Source organism: Myxocyprinus asiaticus, chromosome 10 (assembly GCF_019703515.2).
Source record: "Myxocyprinus asiaticus isolate MX2 ecotype Aquarium Trade chromosome 10, UBuf_Myxa_2, whole genome shotgun sequence".
Classification (NCBI taxonomy): domain Eukaryota; kingdom Metazoa; phylum Chordata; class Actinopteri; order Cypriniformes; family Catostomidae; genus Myxocyprinus; species Myxocyprinus asiaticus.
This window is the reverse complement of record NC_059353.1, coordinates 464,515-483,965: the sequence shown is the minus strand read 5'-3', so window position 1 is coordinate 483,965 and position 19,451 is coordinate 464,515. Positions and strand designations below refer to the sequence as shown.

At 37.3% G+C, this 19,451-nt stretch overlaps 1 protein-coding gene across 1 annotated transcript in view; it reads right to left on the bottom strand.

The window, feature by feature from the left end:
• Positions 1 to 355: 355 nt before the first annotated feature.
• Positions 356 to 19,451, bottom strand: part of LOC127446849 (interferon alpha/beta receptor 1a-like) — a 33,338-nt gene continuing 14,242 nt past the window's right edge. Inside the window, exons 3-7 of the mRNA XM_051708139.1 lie at positions 14,218 to 14,408; positions 13,700 to 13,860; positions 12,133 to 12,280; positions 10,833 to 10,978; positions 356 to 5,516 (exon numbers count right to left, since the gene is read on the bottom strand). Coding sequence (XP_051564099.1) covers positions 5,217 to 5,516; positions 10,833 to 10,978; positions 12,133 to 12,280; positions 13,700 to 13,860; positions 14,218 to 14,408 — 946 coding nt within the window. The 3' untranslated portion in view covers positions 356 to 5,216. The remainder of the gene's footprint in view (positions 5,517 to 10,832; positions 10,979 to 12,132; positions 12,281 to 13,699; positions 13,861 to 14,217; positions 14,409 to 19,451) is intronic.

Below are 19,451 nucleotides of genomic sequence, written 5' to 3'. Positions count from 1 at the left end.
ATTCATCATGGGTCACAAACTCTTCATTAGGCAACTATTCATTATTTAAGGCTATTCTATTCGTTAGGCTATTGTATTGATATTGGAATTCCATTCATAATGTTTCCCCCCTTTACCAGGTATAAAATTTCACACTGGTGTTGTCCCTTGTAAAAACAGTAACACTGTACACCATACAACCCTAGCACGCACACACAGTACTGTGCTTTATAAAGTGTAAATAAACTGACAGATAAATTGCAAAGCTGCTTGGCTGCAATTTCACCCTAGGTTAAAAACTGCCCTCTGGTCACATCATGTGTTTAACAAAATCATGTTAAACTACATTTTTATGTTCTGAAAAAAAAAAAAAAAAAAAAAAAAAAAAAAGAGTGGTATTTGCCCATGCCAAAGTTCTTGCTATGAAGCTATGGTGTTGCTTTATGGCGTGTTCCAAGAGGCTTTTAGCACACTGCTATACAGTTGCCGGGGCATTGCTAGGGTGTTCTGGGTGGTTGCTTACCGGCCCAAGTCAATAGAACGCAACATTCTGGTTCCGGAAGTTAAAATCCCATTAATTTTTTCCATAGGTGAATTGATTTTTACTGATGGGTTACAAACCTTTATAGACAGACCTATCATGAGCTCTGAGGTTGTTCATCAATGATACAGTTGTGCTCAAAAGTTTGCATACCCTGGCAGAAATATTGAAATTTTGGCATTGATTTGAAAATGACTGATCATGCAAAAAAACCTGTCTTTTATTTAATGATAGTGATCATATGAAGCCATTTATTATCACATAGTTGTTTGGCTCCTTTTTAAATCATAATGATAACAGAAATCACCCAAATGGCCTTGATCAAAAGTTTACATAACCTTGAATGTTTGGCCTTGTTATCACAAGGTGATACACACAGGTTTAAATGGCAATTAAAGGTTAATTTCCCACACCTGTGGCTTTTTAAATTGCAGTTAGGGTTTGTGTATAAATAGTCAATGAGTTTGTTAGCTCTCACGTGGATGCACTGAGCAGGCTAGATACTGAGCCACGGGGAGCAGAAAAGAACTGTTAAAAGACCTGCATAACAAGGTAATGGAACTTTTTAAAGATGGAAAAGGATATAAAAATATATCCAAAGCCTTGAAAATGCCAGTCAGTACTGTTCAATCACTTATTAATAAGTGGAAAATTCAGGGATCTCTTGATACCAAGCCAAGATCAGGTAGACCAAGAAAGATTTCAGCCACAACTGCCAGAAGAATTGTCGGGATACAAAGAAAAACCCACAGGTAACCTGGAAAAAGATGGTGTGGTTGTTTCAAGGAGCACAATACGATGATACTTGAACAAAAATGAGCTGCATGGTCGAGTTGCCAGAAAGAAGCCTTTACTGCGCCAATGCCACAAAAAAGCCTGGTTACAATATACCTGACAACACCTTGACACGCCTCACAGCTTCTGGCACACTGTAATCTGGAATGACGAGACCAAAATAGAGCTTTATGGCCACAACCATAAGCGCTATGTTTGAAGAGGGGTCAACAAGTCCTATAGTGAAAAGAATACCATCCCCACTGTGAAGCATGGTGGTTGCTCACTGATGTTTTGGGGGTGTGTGAGCTCTAAAAGGCACAGGGAATCTTGTGAAAATTGATGGCAAGATGAATGCAGCATGTTATCAGAAAATACTGGCAGACAATTTGCGTTCTTCTGCACGAAAGCTGTGCATGGGACGTTCTTGGACTTTCCAGCACAACGATGACCCTAAGCACAAGGCCAAGTTGACCCTTCAGTGGTTACAGCAGAAAAAGGTGAAGATTCTGGAGTGGCCATCACAGTCTCCTGACCTTAATATCATCGAGCCACTCTGGGGAGATCTCAAACGTGCGGTTCATGCAAGACGACCAAAGACTTTGCATGACCTGGAGGCATTTTGCCAAGACGAATGGGCAGCTATACCACCTGCAAGAATTTGGGGCCTCATAGACAACTACTACAAAAGACTGCACCCTGTCATTGATGCTAAAGGGGGCAATACACAGTATTAAGAACTAAGGGTATGCAGACTTTTGAACAGGGGTCATTTCATTTTTTTCTTTGTTGCCATGTTTTGTTTTATGATTGTGCCATTCTGTTATAACCTACAGTTGAATATGAATCCCATAAGAAATAAGAAGAAATGTGTTTTGCCTGCTCACTCATGTTTTCTTTAAAAATGGTACATACATTAGCAATTCTCCAAGGGTATGCAAACTTTTGAGCACAACTGTATATGTTTCTGTTGAAGCCATTGGTCTGTGTTATTTCAACTCGTGTTTAATTGTGGAGTTCCTGGAGAACAACCACATTACCCATGGTCCATCCCAAAAAAGCCTGGCAAAAGAGCTTTGCAGCCACCGCCCTCTACCATGACGCACTGTGAATTACGGAAATGAGTCAAGACTCCCTTCACCCTTGTATACTTGTATATATCAGAATATTTTTAACAGACATAAACTATATTGTTTCTATACTTACAAATCAACAACCTAATTTATTTTTCATTTGCATTGCTTCATGCCATTGCAGTTCGGACCCTCGTGAAAGTCGGTAAGTCCACAGTCTTGTGCCTTTGTCTTTTAATACAATTTTCAAATGCTTTTTTGCCTCAAAATAAAGTTTATAATATTGTGATTCACCTCAGAGCTGGTTGGTTTGGTTCATGGCATAGACTTATAAATTCTGTCATAAGAGTTCTATGGAAGAAATGAATGGGATAAATACTTATGAAACCCATGCGGCTGAAAAAGTGGACGGGCACTGTTGTGCTCTATAGAGCCCGCCTCCAAATCTCTATGATATTCTGGCCTGTAGATATGGCTCGGGTCCCGACTTCAATAGCAGGGTTTCCATCAAAATGTTTAGCATTTTTTAAGCGCAGTTCTAAAAATCTGACTAAAGAAAATACGAATCATTGTACATTTCCATCCACTATGTCATGCAATATATTGAGGAACCGCCATGTCATGATGGAGCAGCTAAATTACCTCCTTTAATTTTTATGAAATGCTGCCAGGAGTCACTGCAGAACAAGTGTAATATCTGATATAATGAGGGCTGAAATGGCTGCGATGCCCACACGCCGCCAGCCTCCGCATACCTGGGAGCGCCCACGCTCAAAACTGTTCTGTCGGATTGTGAGGACCCACTTTAACAATCAGCTGTGGGTTAAGCATTTCCAAAAGTCAAGCTATGTTTGAAGAACTGTGTGCCAAGGTCTGACATTTCATTGGCCCAGACATCAAGTTATCGCACACTCATAACATGTGCACGAATGGTCAAAACACATCATCATTTTACTGTTTCATACATACATATATTAACTGTTTTGATCACCTTAATGCACATTTTAACTAATGCAAAACTCTGGAAAATCCACCTCCTCCTAGTGCATTACATTTGAAGGGAATTTAGAGAGTTTATTTGCATGTCAAACATTTCTATTCAGTATTTATGCGTAATTTCAAAATGCCCATAAAAAAGTTGGATGGAAACCCACCTAATGTAAGCCGGTGGGATTACCACAAAAATGTATTTCCAATCGTCTCTCCTATTCTTTACAAAAAAATAAAAAAGCAAAAATCCAGGTTACAGTGAGGCACTTACAAACGGAAGTGAATGGGGCCAATTTTTGAAGGGTTTAAAAGGCAGAACTCTAAAGCTTGTAATTTTATAAAAGCACCTACATTAATTATTCTGTTAAAACTTGTACATTATTTGAGCTGTAAAGTTGTTTAAATTATTGTTTTTTACATTAATTTTAGGGTTTACAGCATTACATCATCATTGCAACAAAGTTGTACAATTTTATATAACAACACAGACAAGGTTAGTAAGCAATTTTATCAGATGGTTGGTAACGCTTACACTCACTTGGATCTTTGTCCTTTTTAAGGATCAGACTGTTCCGGGCTTGTGTCATGGTTGGCGGAAGCTTTCTATTCTTTAATGATTCCGTATAAACTTCTAACAAAAGTGGAGCCAGTTCTGTAGCATAAGATCTAAAAAATTCAACGGCAAAACCAACTGGCCCCAGAGCCTTGCCTGTAGGTAAGGCCTTAATTACCTTGCCAAGTTCCTCCAAGTTTATCTCAGAATCAAGAGAATTTTTTTGCTCATTTGTCAGTTTAGGGAGTTCTAATGGTTCCACAAAGTTTCTAATGTCTTCACCAGCAGACGAAGACGTGGAACTATAGAGATCAAGATAGAATTCTTTAAAAGCATTATTAATATCAATGGCTGAGGTAAATATTTCACCACCAGCAGATTTCACTGTGGGAATGGTAGAAAAAGACTCTCTCAGTTTTAAATATCTAGCCAAAAGCTTCCCTGCTTTGTCCCCCGACTCAAAATAAGACTGTCTTGCCCTGAATAGCCAAAACTCCACCTTCCGCAACAAAATAGTATTATATTTGTATTTCAATCGAGGCCATCAGATGACATTCGGCGCTTCAGCTGTGCCTCGGCACTTTTAATATTCCCTTCCAACTCCACGAGTTCTCGTACTTTGTATTTTTTTGAGGTATACTGTATGATCCGAGCCCTAAGAACCACCTTAAGTGCCTCCCAAGCCACACCCACAGAGGATACTGAGGTCCAGTTGGTCTCCATATAAACATTGATTTCAGCCTTTAACATTTGTTGGAAACCAGAATTTTGCAAAAGGGATACATTAAAGTGCCAACTATATGATTTATTTTTCTCCATATGAGGCAACACCTCAACGCACCAGGGCATGATCTGAGACTAAGATGTTTCCAATTGAGCAATCAACAACAGATGAAATGAGGGACTTATAGGCCTATTTTTAATACATTTATTTTGTAAGCATTTAACCAACACGTGGTCTCCATTTGTCATGGCTTTCGAGCCAGTTGGATAACGCATGTTGTTTACATCTTGTGGCTTACGGATTGACCCCATTCAATTCCACTGTAAGTGTAATAAAAAAAAATAAATAAAAAAAAAATAAAAATAAAAAAAAGAGAGGGATAAGTGGGAATTATTTGTAGGTAATCAACATTATGCCACAAATGTTGTCTTGTATTGAACCAGGAATATTCCTTTAATACTCAGGGGTTAGAGGTTTAAGTGAACAACCTCAAGCTCTATAAGCAATAGTGCTGCTTGACTACTGATCTCAAAAGTGATGCTTGCTTGTAAGAAAAACAGATTCATCTTAAGTTGATTATTTTCAAACACAGAGCTCGTGCATCCCATCATGTGTCTCTTCTCTGTGGCCTGTTTTTGTCTTAAACATGTTTTCTATCTGAACATCAGTGTGTGTGATGTGTGTGTGACACGAGTCCTCCTCTGTGGAGTAAACACCGGAGTCTCCACTGCCATGTCTGCTGTGATTGCCTGTGTCCTGTGAGATGCGGACGTCTATCACTGCTGCTACAGGATCCTGTTTCTCTACACTGCTGATGCCAAGATGCTCAGAGATGGACTCTGACTCAGGATTCAGCAGCATATCAGAACTGCATGACCAGCGCTAGAGAGAGAGAGAGAGAGAGAGAGAGAGAGAGAGAGAGAGAGAGAGAGAGAGAGAGAGAGAGAGAAATAATAATTGGAAGTCTTCATCCTCTTGTGAGCTGTATATGAATACATGCTGCTGTATCTGTATGAACTTCCTCTATTAAGAAAACAGATTAAACTCTTGCTCAAACTAATTTCCCACACCAATTATTAATATTTTTATTGTTGTAATATTGCAGTATTTTCTTCAACAAAGAGCAGTGGTTACTTAAAGTGTAGAAATTAAAAATGTTTTATGTAACAGTATACAAAGTATACAGAAAATAACAGAACAATGAAGGCCTAATGGCACAAAGTTCATTAAGATAAAAGATTTTTCATTGAAGAGTCAAACTGAAAATTGAAAGACTGTCTTGAATTTTCATTGTATTTTTTAAATAAAACTTTTGTGACATGAAGCTGAAACGAAACAGTTAAAATGCTTTAAAAAGCAGGGGGGGTTTTTTCCAATAAAATGTTAAACCTTTTTTTCTTTTCATGTCTTTAATAAGATTATGAAATGTATGTAGTTTCAATTGCAGATGCAGTGAGATTGCAGCTCTGTTAATCAGGAGACAGAGCTCATGTGTGCAGGGATTGCTTTAAGTTGCAAGACAGATCAGCACGGCCATGAGTGGGCAGTGGAGCGCATATCTGATAATGACTGTAAACAAAAAGGACATCATAGACATCAGCCCTAACACAACTCACTGACACCTGGTTTCATGAATCAGGACTACTGCATAAACCAGAGTTCCTCAATTAGTTTTCACCAAGGGCCAAATTCTGTCAGTAATGCAAAGCCAAGGACCACCATGCTTGATGTTATGACAAAGTATTTGTACTGCTGCTATTATTATAATTATTATTTTATTGTTTTTGTTGTTAAGAGACAAAACTGTATTGTGTCATAAATATTCAGATTTGTATTGCCTCTTTTTCTTAGTATTAGTATCCTGTTTTATTTCTTTAAACAATGATGAACATTTTGTTTGTATACAGACACACAAAACTAAACAACTTTGTCTGTTGAAAATTAACAAATGAACAAAAAAACAACAAAAAATAAACTTTAAAGAACCATCTGGATTTCCATGTCCTCCATACAAGTCAACTGTTCCTGCTCATCACTAAATGGGAACTCCAACCTGCACTTTTGCCAAAACTGCAGATTCAATAATTAGACCTATTAGCATTAATATTATTATTGTTCTTACTTTAATTTTATGGGGGTCAATCCATATTTGTATTAACTGACATCTACTCACCATTCAATGAGATAAGTGACAGTGACTGGCTGAAGCAATACTTCTGATGTTGGGGCTATACACTGTAGTAGCAATCCTGAGACACTGATAAAGATGAGCACTGGAGAGTCTGTTTCTATCCTGGTTCTTGATGATGTTCATAATAGAAAACAATGACTCACAGATGTAGGTGGAGTGGAACATTGAAAGTAGGCACATTGCAATGATTCTGCAGATTTTGAATTTAGCTTGGGAAACCACGTTTGTCCAAAAGTCACTCACATTAACTTCCTTGTGTTGTGCTCTGAGCAAGTCAGACTGACATTTCCAAAATCTCCAGCTGAAGAGATACTTCATCTAAGGATGGAGCCAGATTTTAGGCCTCAGCAGTCCACTGGCCATCTGCTGGAACTGAGAACAGCTGTCTTACGAACAGAAGGATTTCACTCGACAGGTTACAGCTCTTAAATCACTCCTTGCAATTCTCTGCCAGTCTAGTTATGAAGTCGCGCATCAGGGGGTCCTCTCGCATCTGGTATTTCTCGCAATACTATCACAAATGTGGAAAGTGTAGCTTTCTTCCTGCAAGATCCTTTTCAAAAAGCATCAGCTTCGAACGGAAAGCTTCAACAGCTTTGTACATGTCTGCAACAGTGTAGTTCTTGCCTTGCAATTGCAAATAAAGATGATTTAGATGAGACATGATGTCACACAAAAAATGCACATATGCCATCTCCGTGCTGTTGTTCAAAAACCTCTGAAATTTGTCGGCCTTTTGGCTTTGCAGACTGTTTAAAAATGAACAAAGTTCATCTTGCAGTTCACACACTCTCTCCAATACACGATCCTTGCTCAGCCTGCGAATGTCATTGTGCAGCAATAGATTGTGCCTTTCTCCTGACATTTCCTCCAGCAAGGCTCGGAAAAGACAATGTTGCAGACTAGAACTCTCGCAAATAAAGTTTACCAGCCTCATCACAGTATCCATTGTCTCTTTATTTTTCCACACAATTTGGCACACAACACTGATTTTTGAATTATGCAGTGAAATGCCATGGGTGTTGGGTTGACAGCAGTTAGCCGGCTTATCAGGCCTTGGTGATGTCCAAACATTGATGGAGCCCCGTCAGTCACAACTGACACAATTTTGCTTAAATTCAGTCCATTCTGCATCAGTTCATTAAAAAGGATTTCCCAGTCATGCGCCCTGAAATGGCAGCAAACAAAGAAGCTCTTCACACTGACAGCTGTTCAATGTCGGTTCGATCGCAAGACTATTGCAAGCGATATGACTTCTGCTTTCTATATGTCAGACAAAAGATTGGACAGACACTCACCAGCCAGTGTCTCTACTCTCCTTGTTGCCGTGCAATCAAATAATGGCACCTGCTGTAATAGCTCCATGACCATCGCCATTTTGTCATCGTGATTTAAAATGTCTTCCATGTCAATTGCACAGGTTTAAATCAATTTGGCATCCGTGAACGGCTTTTTGACCTTTGCCAGGTTCCAAGCCAAACGCAAGGATGCTGCTATGGCATTCTGCTGCACTGATGTGGTTTTGTGAATAACAGCAACTGAGTGCTTGTATGCAGCCACCAATTGTGTTACCTTCTGTTTGCGGCTCTCAGAATGTTCTGGATAATTGCAGTTAAAGTTGCTATGCAATGCATTGAAATGCCGTTTGATGTTATCAACCTTACACACTGCCACGTCTGCATGCAAAGCAAACACTTTCTGCATTATGGTGGTCTAGCAAAATAAAACAAGACTGTTCAGTCCATTCACCTTTGAATTGTCTGTTTTCAGTGTCCACTTTCTTTTTTTTTTCCCACACTCGCCATGTTTTCGCTGTCAACTGTCAGTGAAGCTGCTTCACGCCAGCAACCACTTGTTCGCGAGTGTTCGTGCGCACAAAGTGATGTCATCGCTGCTGTTGCCTAGCCGGTCGTACATGCCTCAAGCTGTCGCTGAGCTGTGCACGCAAAACGCATTGCAGTGTCAGACGAAAATATAAACAAGGCTTTAGTGCGGGCCAAGCATTTGTCTCTCACGGGCCACCTATTGGGGCTGGGCGATTAATCTAATTTTATTTTCAATTACGATTTTGGCTTCCAACAATTATGAAAACAATATAAATCGAGATAAAACTATTATTGTGCCGCATTCCATTTCACAATGAAACACCCCAGCGTTATATCTTTAAAGCATCTTTTATTGAAGTTTAAATAATAAGGAAGCGGGTTATGAAAATACATTTCGAAACTGGCATTTCTCTGTGTGGTCAGCGCAGCGTCTGTGTTGCGTGAAGTAACCGGGGAAGAGACTGAATCTTCTCCCAGCTGATGCACACTTGTTGCTCACATGCGTTTGCTGCAGCTAGATTATAACGTGATGGCTTGCGACGTAATGAATCATAATATATGTCACGTTCACTGTGTCTATCTTATCATGAAAAAAAAAAAAAAAAAAAATCGGCAATTCAAGCTCTATTAAGAAGAGAAAAGTTGTTTTTTGTGAGTTAAAGGTGGATCGAAGTGAACATAAAAAGTTGAAAGATCGTAGTCTTAGCCCATTATACACTGGAACACAATATGTTTTTGATTAGTTTTTTTTGGCTTGTTTTCCAAAATAATATCTAAAACTCCTTTAAAACAAGGTACATTTACTTTAGGCGCTATACTGCAGAAGAAAAAACTGCTATCTGAGAACACTGAATACAATATTTAATCAGGGTTCGACATTTACGCTTGTCCGGGACAAGTGGATTTTTGAAGGGGCAAGTGAAAGAGAATTTTACTTACCCGACAAGAAGACTGATTAAAACGTCAATAACAAAAAAATAACTGGCTATATTTGTGATAGCCTAGGCCTGTGTCACTTATTAGAGAGTTCATATTCTTATTCTGCTGTTGAAAGTAATGAAGAGCACGTAATTATATTATTCGCTTGTGATCTAGTAACAGCTGCGCCCTGTTTGATTGACAGGCGGTGTATGTGTGTGCTGAACATGCATGTGTGCTCTGAAAATGCTGAACAGTCAAATACATTTCAAAGTGCCCGTCTTGGTGTGGTATTCATGTAAACACAGAGAGTGATGTCTAAAGCTAAAGTAAACAGTGGAGAAAAAAGTGGACTTGTATTAAAATGTCGGATTTGTAAGTATAAATGTAAGATAATAGACCTGCTGCCTTCTCTGAAAAACACACTGAAAACACTCTTGGCTGGGTAACTTTAGTAGCTTTAAAAAGTATTAATATATTATAATCATACAGTGAAGACCAGTAGTAGTTTTATGTTGCTTTTCTTTCTGAAGGTTTAATTGAATACTTGATACTGCTGTTAAAAACTTTTAAAGCTGTTAAAAAAAAAGCACTGAATTGTCTTAATTTGTATTTTGGTAGATCTTGCTGCAAGAACATGATGAAAAAGTAGATCTTATTCCATAGAACTATGAGCATCCCTGCAGTTAATGATGGCAATGGAGGCTTTTCCACTACCATACGTTACATAAAATAATTATCATATGACAACAGCCTCTTCCCCTACCCAGCGCAGTTTACATTTCAAGTTCAAGGAAATCCACTGTTAAAAAGATTTTTTTTTTAAAGTTCAATAAATGCATGATGTTTCCAAAGTCAATGTGTAATCGTGACAAATAATCGAGATCTCAATATTGACAACAATTATTGTGATTATGGTTTCTGCCATAATCGAGCAGCCCTACTGCCTATTGAGGAACCCTGGCATAAACCATGAAGTATGAAGTCAGCCCACGTTTATAAAGAACCTTTCTGTTAAGTAACATCAGATGTAATAAGATGTGATGTGAAGTGATTTTGGATACTAATATAATTATTAAACTATATTAAATAATGCATTAATGTCTTAGTTCATTACTTGAGTTGAATATACGTAGAATGAATATTTTATCTCTTTTGATTGAGAGTCGTGGAGAATATTTTGATTCAGTGAATTCCTTTGAGATATGTAATAAAATATTGTATTTGATAATCCATTTCAAAGTGAGTATATATGTTTGGTACCTCTTTTATGTACACTGGCAGTTGAATGGAGGGGTAAAAGATGCTCTTTATGATCTTATACAAGCAGAACGACAGTAAAAGCACCACCAGGAAACAGATGAGCAGAGACAACAGGAAGACAAATATCTGCAGATACGGAGTCTCTCCTGAAAACACACATTCAGTTCAATGTTTATGCCATTTATCGTGCATCCCATGCCCTATACAGTACTGTGCAAAAGTCTTTGGCACACTAGATGTTTCACAAAAACATCAGTCTTAAGACAATTATTTTGTATCGTTTGCTTTAATGTGTCAATAGAAAATATCAATTTAAGATTTCAAAAATTCCTTTTGCAAATAGGACAGAATAGATTAGAAGCAGAACAAGGAGTCCTTTAACAGATGGTATGGCCCCCACAGAGCATGGATCTCAAAATAAAAAAAAATAAAAAAACATGGTCACTACAGTTTTACTACAGTAACCTTGGTTAATTTGTGGCACAAGTTCCATGGTTTTTAAAACTATAGTTCCCACCAAAAACATGTGCTTATGAAAATTAACCATGGTTTCACTGTAAGAAAACCTACAGTAGCCATGACTGCAGTAACCATTTCTGTGATGAGAGCAGCACGTTTAAAAAACATGGTACATGTACCACAAATTAACCATGGTGTTAGTATAGTAAAGTACCATAGTTAACATGGTTACTCGAGTAAATTAACATTAATGTTGCGGTTACTATGAGGTATTAAAAACTATTGTGAGGGAATGCAAACAATTGCAACAGAACACAAAACTACAGTATTTCAGAAAACAAATTCCCTCTCTGTCATATAAGGCAGGTATTTTCAAACATTTTTATGCCAAGGACCCCCAAATGTAATGATCCCCTTGCAAGGGACCCCTTATAAATAGTAAATGATAAAGACTTCTTGTTTTCAAAATTAAATAATTGGCTGTGGCTATTGTCATTGCACTAAAGCCAAAAGAAATTCTTAAAATATCTGGAAGTATCTTTCTTATGCTGAAGTAATTTTAGATGTAAAAACTACCTGAAGTGAAACATTTTCAATTCAATTAAAAAAAAAAAAAAAAAAGAAAATTATATTTTATATATAAAATACAATTATATTTATTTTAAATATTTATTGTGAAAAGCACTACAAATAAATTTGTAAAAGTATACAACAAAACAATAAATATTGTTTCAAAGCAGCTTTACAAAGAATAGTGAATGATACCCCTTATTTCTTACATGTAAACTCACTGGAAATATAGTTCCTGTACAAAATGTGTGTGTGTGATGTGGTCTCTCACCACCAGTCTGTGTACAGTGTACATCACTGAAGACACTGCTCTTGTTGTAGAACTCGCAGCGGGACTGAACTCTCACACAGTACTGCGTCAATCTGTCCAGTTTAGACAGCGTCACAACATTACTCTCCGTCCTCAAAACTTCTGCCTGCTGCAAAGAAACAGCAACAGACAAAACTGGGCTTTTCAAACTTATTTTTTTGCACAGCACAGACATTAATGAAACAATTGTATTGCAAAGTCTTGAAACAAATTTTTGTGGTTGTTATTTAATATGTGCATAAGCAACTTAAGGTGAATGGTTCAAATTTTGTGGTAGTAAAAGATGTGAAAGTCACCTGTGTATACAACACATGTAGTGTTATAAATAAAATGTAAGCACACAGTCACATTGAATATAGGCAAATAATGTAAAAAGGAGAAAGATCTGACTGGTAAATATACTAAAAACAATGTGCCAAAAAGTAAGACAATACCTTTAGCATAAAGACCATTACTTACAATAAAAATAAAGCTTTGTTTGGTCAAAACATGTCTACAACTCGTAACTCTGACAAAACACTCTACCTCGTAATTATCTGACATGATCTACACTTCTGTAAAAGGACAGCCATTAAAGAACAATGATAGACAACACTGATTCTCAGGGTGAAACAATGTGGGGATGCATCTGTGAAAATACTGATTTGATTCTATTCTGATCGCTGTTTACATCATTTTCTTTTGCCAGTTAAAATCAACATCTCTGCTAGTATCTTCTGAATAACACTAACTCATCAGTACTATCTTTTTTGCTGAACTCCTCCTTAACTCCACAGACACTAGCAGCAGTCATTTGTGATTATTGGATAAGGATTTAAAAAAATAAATTTCATAGAGATCTGATTGCACTCACAAAGCATAACCAGTAAAAAAAAATAAAATAAATAAAATTTAAATAAAATATAATAATAATAATAATAATAATAATAATAATAATAATCACTATAAAAATTCTTACATTTTTTTTCTTGACAATGATTTTATTAAATTTCATATTTCCAGGCCTGTAAATCAAATAGGGAACCCTGAACTACAAACCCTAAGGTTCAAAAGGAAAATTATTCTCTATTCAAAAACTTTTTTACCTATATGCAAAGATTCACCTTTCATCCTGGTAAACCAGTGCAGTTCTAATCTTATAAAACACTGAATACAGGCATTTGGACTGAAACATTCAACAGTGTAAAAAAGAAGCATGTGAAAATAGTTTTAAAGTCCTTTGAGGAGTCTATTTTACAACAGCATTAGAAACCAACATCACTAAAAGCGCAGGTGTATTCCTTTTGAAAGCTGAGGTCATGATATTAAAAGCTACTTCAATATTCCTGCAGTTTCAGTTCCTGAAATCATGTAGAGATATTAGATCACTTCTGCATTTAAAAGTTTTGCTTGTACAGTCACAAAAGTGCAAGATATTCAAAAAACTAACTAATTATTTAATAAATTCTACTAGATACTAGATAAATGAAATTTAGTAAATCTGTGCAAAAGATTTCCATCTGTTATGTGCAGTGATGTACATAGATACCTGTGAGCTGTCTGATTTCTTCCAGTACTGGATGAGGTAATACATCTTCTGCACCAGCTCATTCATGGACTGGTTTTTGCTGCTCAGAGGATCAGAGATGATGATCTCAAGATCTTCTTTGACAGAGTTCAGCTTCACACTGGACGGAGGACCTAAATCAGCTTCAGACATGACAAGAGGAGCATTAAAGACGCCATGAAATCAAAGCTGGAGTTTTGTGCTTTTATGTCTGTTAGCTTTGAGGTCATCTTTTTTCAGATTAACATTTTTATTGGTTGCTTCTCAACATACACTTTTAGAAGACATAAACATTTAACATGTGTAGTCTTTCTCTTCTGGGAAAATGGACCAACAATATTGATGACTCATCTTGCACTACAAAGACTATGGTCGAATCAAAAGCTCTCTAGAATGAGAATGTCTCTCTTCCTAGTAAGAAAACTGTGCTCTTCAAGACATTTCATGGGGTCTTTAAAAGCAAACGTGAGAAGGACAAGAAAAAGTTTGTGGTATGTCACCATGTTTATCAGGGCAGAACTCGATCTGGACCCAGCTGGAGGACTGTTGAGGTGTGTTCGCCTGCACACGCAGCAAAAACATGCCGAAGTAATGCAGACCAGCATTAGAGAAATCACAGTGGTGCTCTGTTACATTCACACACACAGTCTTCCAGTCCTGCTTATGAGCTGGCTTACGTGCCTTATACTGCCTGCGAAAGAGAAGCGTGAAAAGAGGTTACATTCTGTCAGGTTACATTCTGCTGGCCACTTCAAAGTGTTTTATCACGTAAACACGTAAATTAGTATTATATACTTGATCAGTATTTTTGTCTTATTTTTCAGTAAAAATATATATAAAAAAATACATTTACTTTAAAATATGTAAGATAATAAGACTTCTTGTCAGAGTATATCTTGAGATCATGCCCCACTGGCAAAATATTTTTTTAAGCATAAATCTAACAACATTTAGTAAGGTTTTTGCTTTAAAAATAAAAAACAAAAAACAAAAAACTTTAAGATATATTCCCTGGAAACAAATCTTATTATCTTACACAATTTTGCTTCTCAAAGTAATCTTGTTTAGATCTTTTTTTTTTGCTGAGCATAATCATATTCCATTATCTTTGCCATCCTTGTATTAACCTTCAAAGTACCAAAACAAAATAACTATTTCTATGTATTCGTCCTGGAGAGATAATTTTTTTTTTAATGAGATACAGTTCAGTGTCACCCATTCAGCATGACATCATTACCTTTACTTACAATAATTTGCCTGGAAGACACTGTGATGTCTGTCCGAAGTTTGGTTTGAATGACTTTCACTATATGTCACAACAGTTTAAGGGTGAACCTTGTAACCTGTCAAAAACATGTTCAGATCATATTTTCCCCAAAATCAAAAGAAAGAAATGAAAAATTGTATTTGCCTTAAAATAGAAGCAAATTTGAGGACCTTTAACGTTTATTCAACTAAGACCTTAAATTAAGACAATTTCTCCTGGATCTCATTACCATAATGTGAAAATAAAGAAATAAAATCTCCTACTCATTACCGTAAAAAAAAAAAAGATCTCCGCAAGGATAAAAAAAAAAGTATTTATTGTTAACATAACGTAAAAAATTCACTCTCATTCCCATAGTGCACACACAAAAAAAATCTAACTCATTACAGAAATGCACAAAAACTCACTCTCATTAGCATAATGTACAACAAAAAAACTAACATTAATAGGGGCATTTCTAGGGCCAGTGGATACTAGGGCTTGCCCAAACCACTGTGGATACATGAGGCCACCTTTGATGAAATATCAAAATATAAAATACTTTTATTAAAAGTTTAAAATGTTTTAACTGTGAGGTGTCATTTATATAATTAATATTTAAATATTACTGAAACTAAAAATAATTTGTCCTACTTTTATATCAGCCTCATATATGCTGCTCAAAGATTAGAAATTATATAGTATTAAAAGTATGCATTTTAAAACATGGTTTAAAAAAAACAAAAACAAAAAACACTATTTTGTCCCTTTTACCTTTCCGTAGTTCAACACGCATTGTGTACAATTGACAGTTTTATAGCTTATTAATTTATCTGGTGTAAACAAATAACAGTCTGTAAATATGCTAAAATGTGTGCTTATAAGAAAAAAATTGTTGCTAGATTTGGCAAAGTTTACGAGGTTCATGGCATCATGTCTTCATAAATTTTCATTTCATTTTACATCAATGAAAGTTGGTGTACAGATGTAACAACATTAAAGAAGATGTGCTGTCCTAATTTGGAAGCGCTCTTTATTAACAATAAAGTTACCATAATAACAATAAAGTGATTTGATTTGATTTCTGTAAACCTTTCTACTCGATATGTGCATTCCTACTAGGACTTATTTAACATTAACAACGACAAACCATGGTTTACAGCGGAACTTGGGCAGCTTCGTCAGGCCAAAGAGGATGCTTACAGAGTTGGGGATAAAGTCTTGTACAGTCAGGCCAGGAACACACTGAATAAGGGAATCAGAGTGGCTAAAAGAAGATACTCTGAGAAGTTGGTTATTTAGGGCAAGACAGGCATGGGGACAAAGCAGGGAAGCTTTTGGATAGATATATAAATCAGAGAGAGTCTTTTTCTACCATTCCAAACCTTTTCTACGAATTTTTACCTCGGCCATTGATATTAATAATGCTTTTAAAGAATTCTATCTTGATCTTTATAGATCCATGTCTTCGTCTACTGATGAAGATATTAGAAACTTTGTGGAACCATTAGATCTCCCTAAACTGATGACCGAGCAAAAAGATAACCTTGGTTAATTAAGTCCCTACCTACAGGCAAGGCCAGATGGCTTTGCCGCTGTATTTTTTAGATCTTATGCTACAGAACTGGCTCTACTTTTGATAGAAGTTTATACAGAATCATTAAAGAATGGAAAGCTTCCGCCAGCCATGACACAAGCCTGGATCAGTCCGATTCTTAAAAAGGACAAAGATCCAAGCGTGTGTAAGAGTTACCGTCCAATTTCCCATACCCAGCTAGATGTTAAAATTTTGTCAAAAATTCTGGCTAACCGATTAAGTTATGACATTTCTTATACAAATAGATCAGGTAGAGTTTATTCGGGGCCATTGCTCTTCTGATAACATTAGGCGTTTCATCAATATCATGTGGTCAGTAGCGAATGCTCAGACTCCGGTCGCTGCCATCTCACGATGCCGAAAAGGCATTTGATATGGTAGAATGGGATTATCTTTTTAAGATTTTGGAAGTGTACGGGTTCAGGAATACTTTTATTGAATGGATTAAGTTACTTTATAGACACTTGGTAGCTGCGGTACAAATAAATGGATTAATTTCAGATTATTTTACTCTGGATAGGGGCACCCAGCAGAGTTGCCCTCTTTCCCCATTATTGTTCTGTCTTGCCCTGGAACCATTAGCAGCCGCAATAAGAAAGGAGGATGATTTTCCGGGGGTAATGGTGGGAGGTATGGCGCATAAGCTTTTGCTTTATGCAGAATATATTTTATTATTTGTCTCTGATCCGATAAGATCTATGCCTTGTCTCCACAGGATTAGTAGTTTCTTCTCTAAGTTCTCAGGTTACAGAGTCAATTGGTCTAAATCCGAAGCTTTGGCTCTGACAGCGTACTGCCCAGTAAAGGATTTTCAGCTGGGCACCTTCCAGTGGCCCAAACAGGGCATTAAGTATTTGGTCATTTCATTTTGCAGCAAATATGTGTGATTTAGTTAGTGTTAATTTTGACCCCTTAATAAAAAGGTTTTCAAGTGATGTGAGTCGGTGGGCTTCATTACATTTATCTATGATTGGGAAGGTTAATGGTATTAAAATGAATTGTATTCCAAAATTCAACTACCTGCTACAATCTCTCCCTGTAGATTCCTCTCCCCCTCTCTTATTTCAAGCAATTTGATAGCATAGTGAAGTCCTTTATTTGGAATGGTAAACATCCCAGATTACATTTCAACAAGTTACATAGGCCGATTGACAAAGGTAGGCTAGGCCTACCCAAGATTTTGTTTTATTATGCGTTCGGTCTCAGACATTTGGCTCATTGGTCACTTCCACCTGAGAGAGCCCCTCCCTGGTTTCATATCGAACATGAAGTCCTTGCCCCTATTTTGCCATTGCAAAGCCTTTCTATCAAACTAACCGGAGAAGTCACACCCTGTTATCTCGCATTTGCATGTGGTTTGGACAAAAGTGTCCAGAGGGTTTCATTCGGATATTTATTTAAATGTTGCCTCAAGCATATGGCTGAACCCTAAATTACGTATTAATAAGTCCCCTTTCTGTTGGTCAGAGTGGATTGTGAGGGGGTTACTACACTCGGTGACCTGTATGAGAGTGGAGTGTTGAGATCTTTTGAGAATTTGGTTCATCATTTTGGGATTCCCAGATCTCAGTCTTATAGGTATTTAAAGCTGTGCCACCTGCTCTGTAGTAGCACACACACCCCTAAAGCAGCAGATACTTTGGGAGAGGTGATTACTGCTTTTGGAAAAGGTCATGAGGCATCAGTGTATTACTCCCTGCTAATTCGGACGGAGCTTTAACTTCTATCAAGAGATTATGGGAGAAAGATTTGAACTTTGTATTGGAGGAAGGAGTGTGGGCTAGGATTCTAAAAAATGTCAAGTCTGCATCTAGAGATGCAAGGGTTCGCCTTATGCAATTGTTTTTTTTGTTGTTGTTTTTTTTTTTTTTGTTGCTATTAACAGTTTTAAATTTTAAGAGTCTCCTTGTACCACTCACAAAATGAGGGGGCTCCATCTGACTTCCATCCTCTAAGGACAACCTGTTAGCCTATCATAACACCAGCCAGAATCCAATGACCGCCCCATCACCTAAAATACAGAGTCTGGGGCAAAATGAGATTTGAGTACCTAATACGTCACCCATAAAACTCTGGACCCTCAACCAAAATTCTTGAACTTTAACACATCCCCAAAAGACAAGGGTTGTGTCTCCATCTTCTGATTGACATCGCCAGCAGGTGGGTGTGTCTTTAAGACCAAGCCTATGCAATCTAGAGGGGGTCCAATAGACTATGTAAAATCTTAAATTGCATAAGGCGAACCCTTGCATCTCTAGATGCAGATTTGATGTTTTTTAGAATCCTAGCTCACACTCCCTCATCCAATGCCAAGTTTAGATCTTTCTCCCATAATCTCTTAAGAGAAGTTGAAGTTCCGTCCCCCAGACTCTGAATTAGCAGGGAGTAATACACCGATGCCTCATGACCTTTTCCAAAAGTAGTAATCACCTCTCCCTCAGTATCTGCCGCTTTTGGGGGGTGTAAACCTCTCCCAAAAACATTACAGAGCAGGAGGTGCAGCTGTAAATACTTAGAGAACTGAGATCTAGGAATCCCAAAAAGTTTAACCAAATTTTGAAAGGATCTCAACACTCCATTCTCATATAGGTCACCGAGTGTAGTAACCACCCTTCCAATCCACTCCGACCAGCAAAAAGGGGACTTGTTGATGCATAATTTGGGGTTCAGCCATATGCTCGAGGCAACATTTAAAAAAATGTCCGAATTAAACAGAGAGGCTCTGCAATGGCGAAATAGGGACAATAACTTCCTGTTCTATACAGAACCAGGGAGGGGCTCTCTCAGGTGGAAGTGACCAATGAGCCAAATGTCTGAGACCGAATGCATAATAATAAAATAAAATCTTGGGTAGACCTAGCCCACCTTTGTCAATCGACCTATGTTACTTA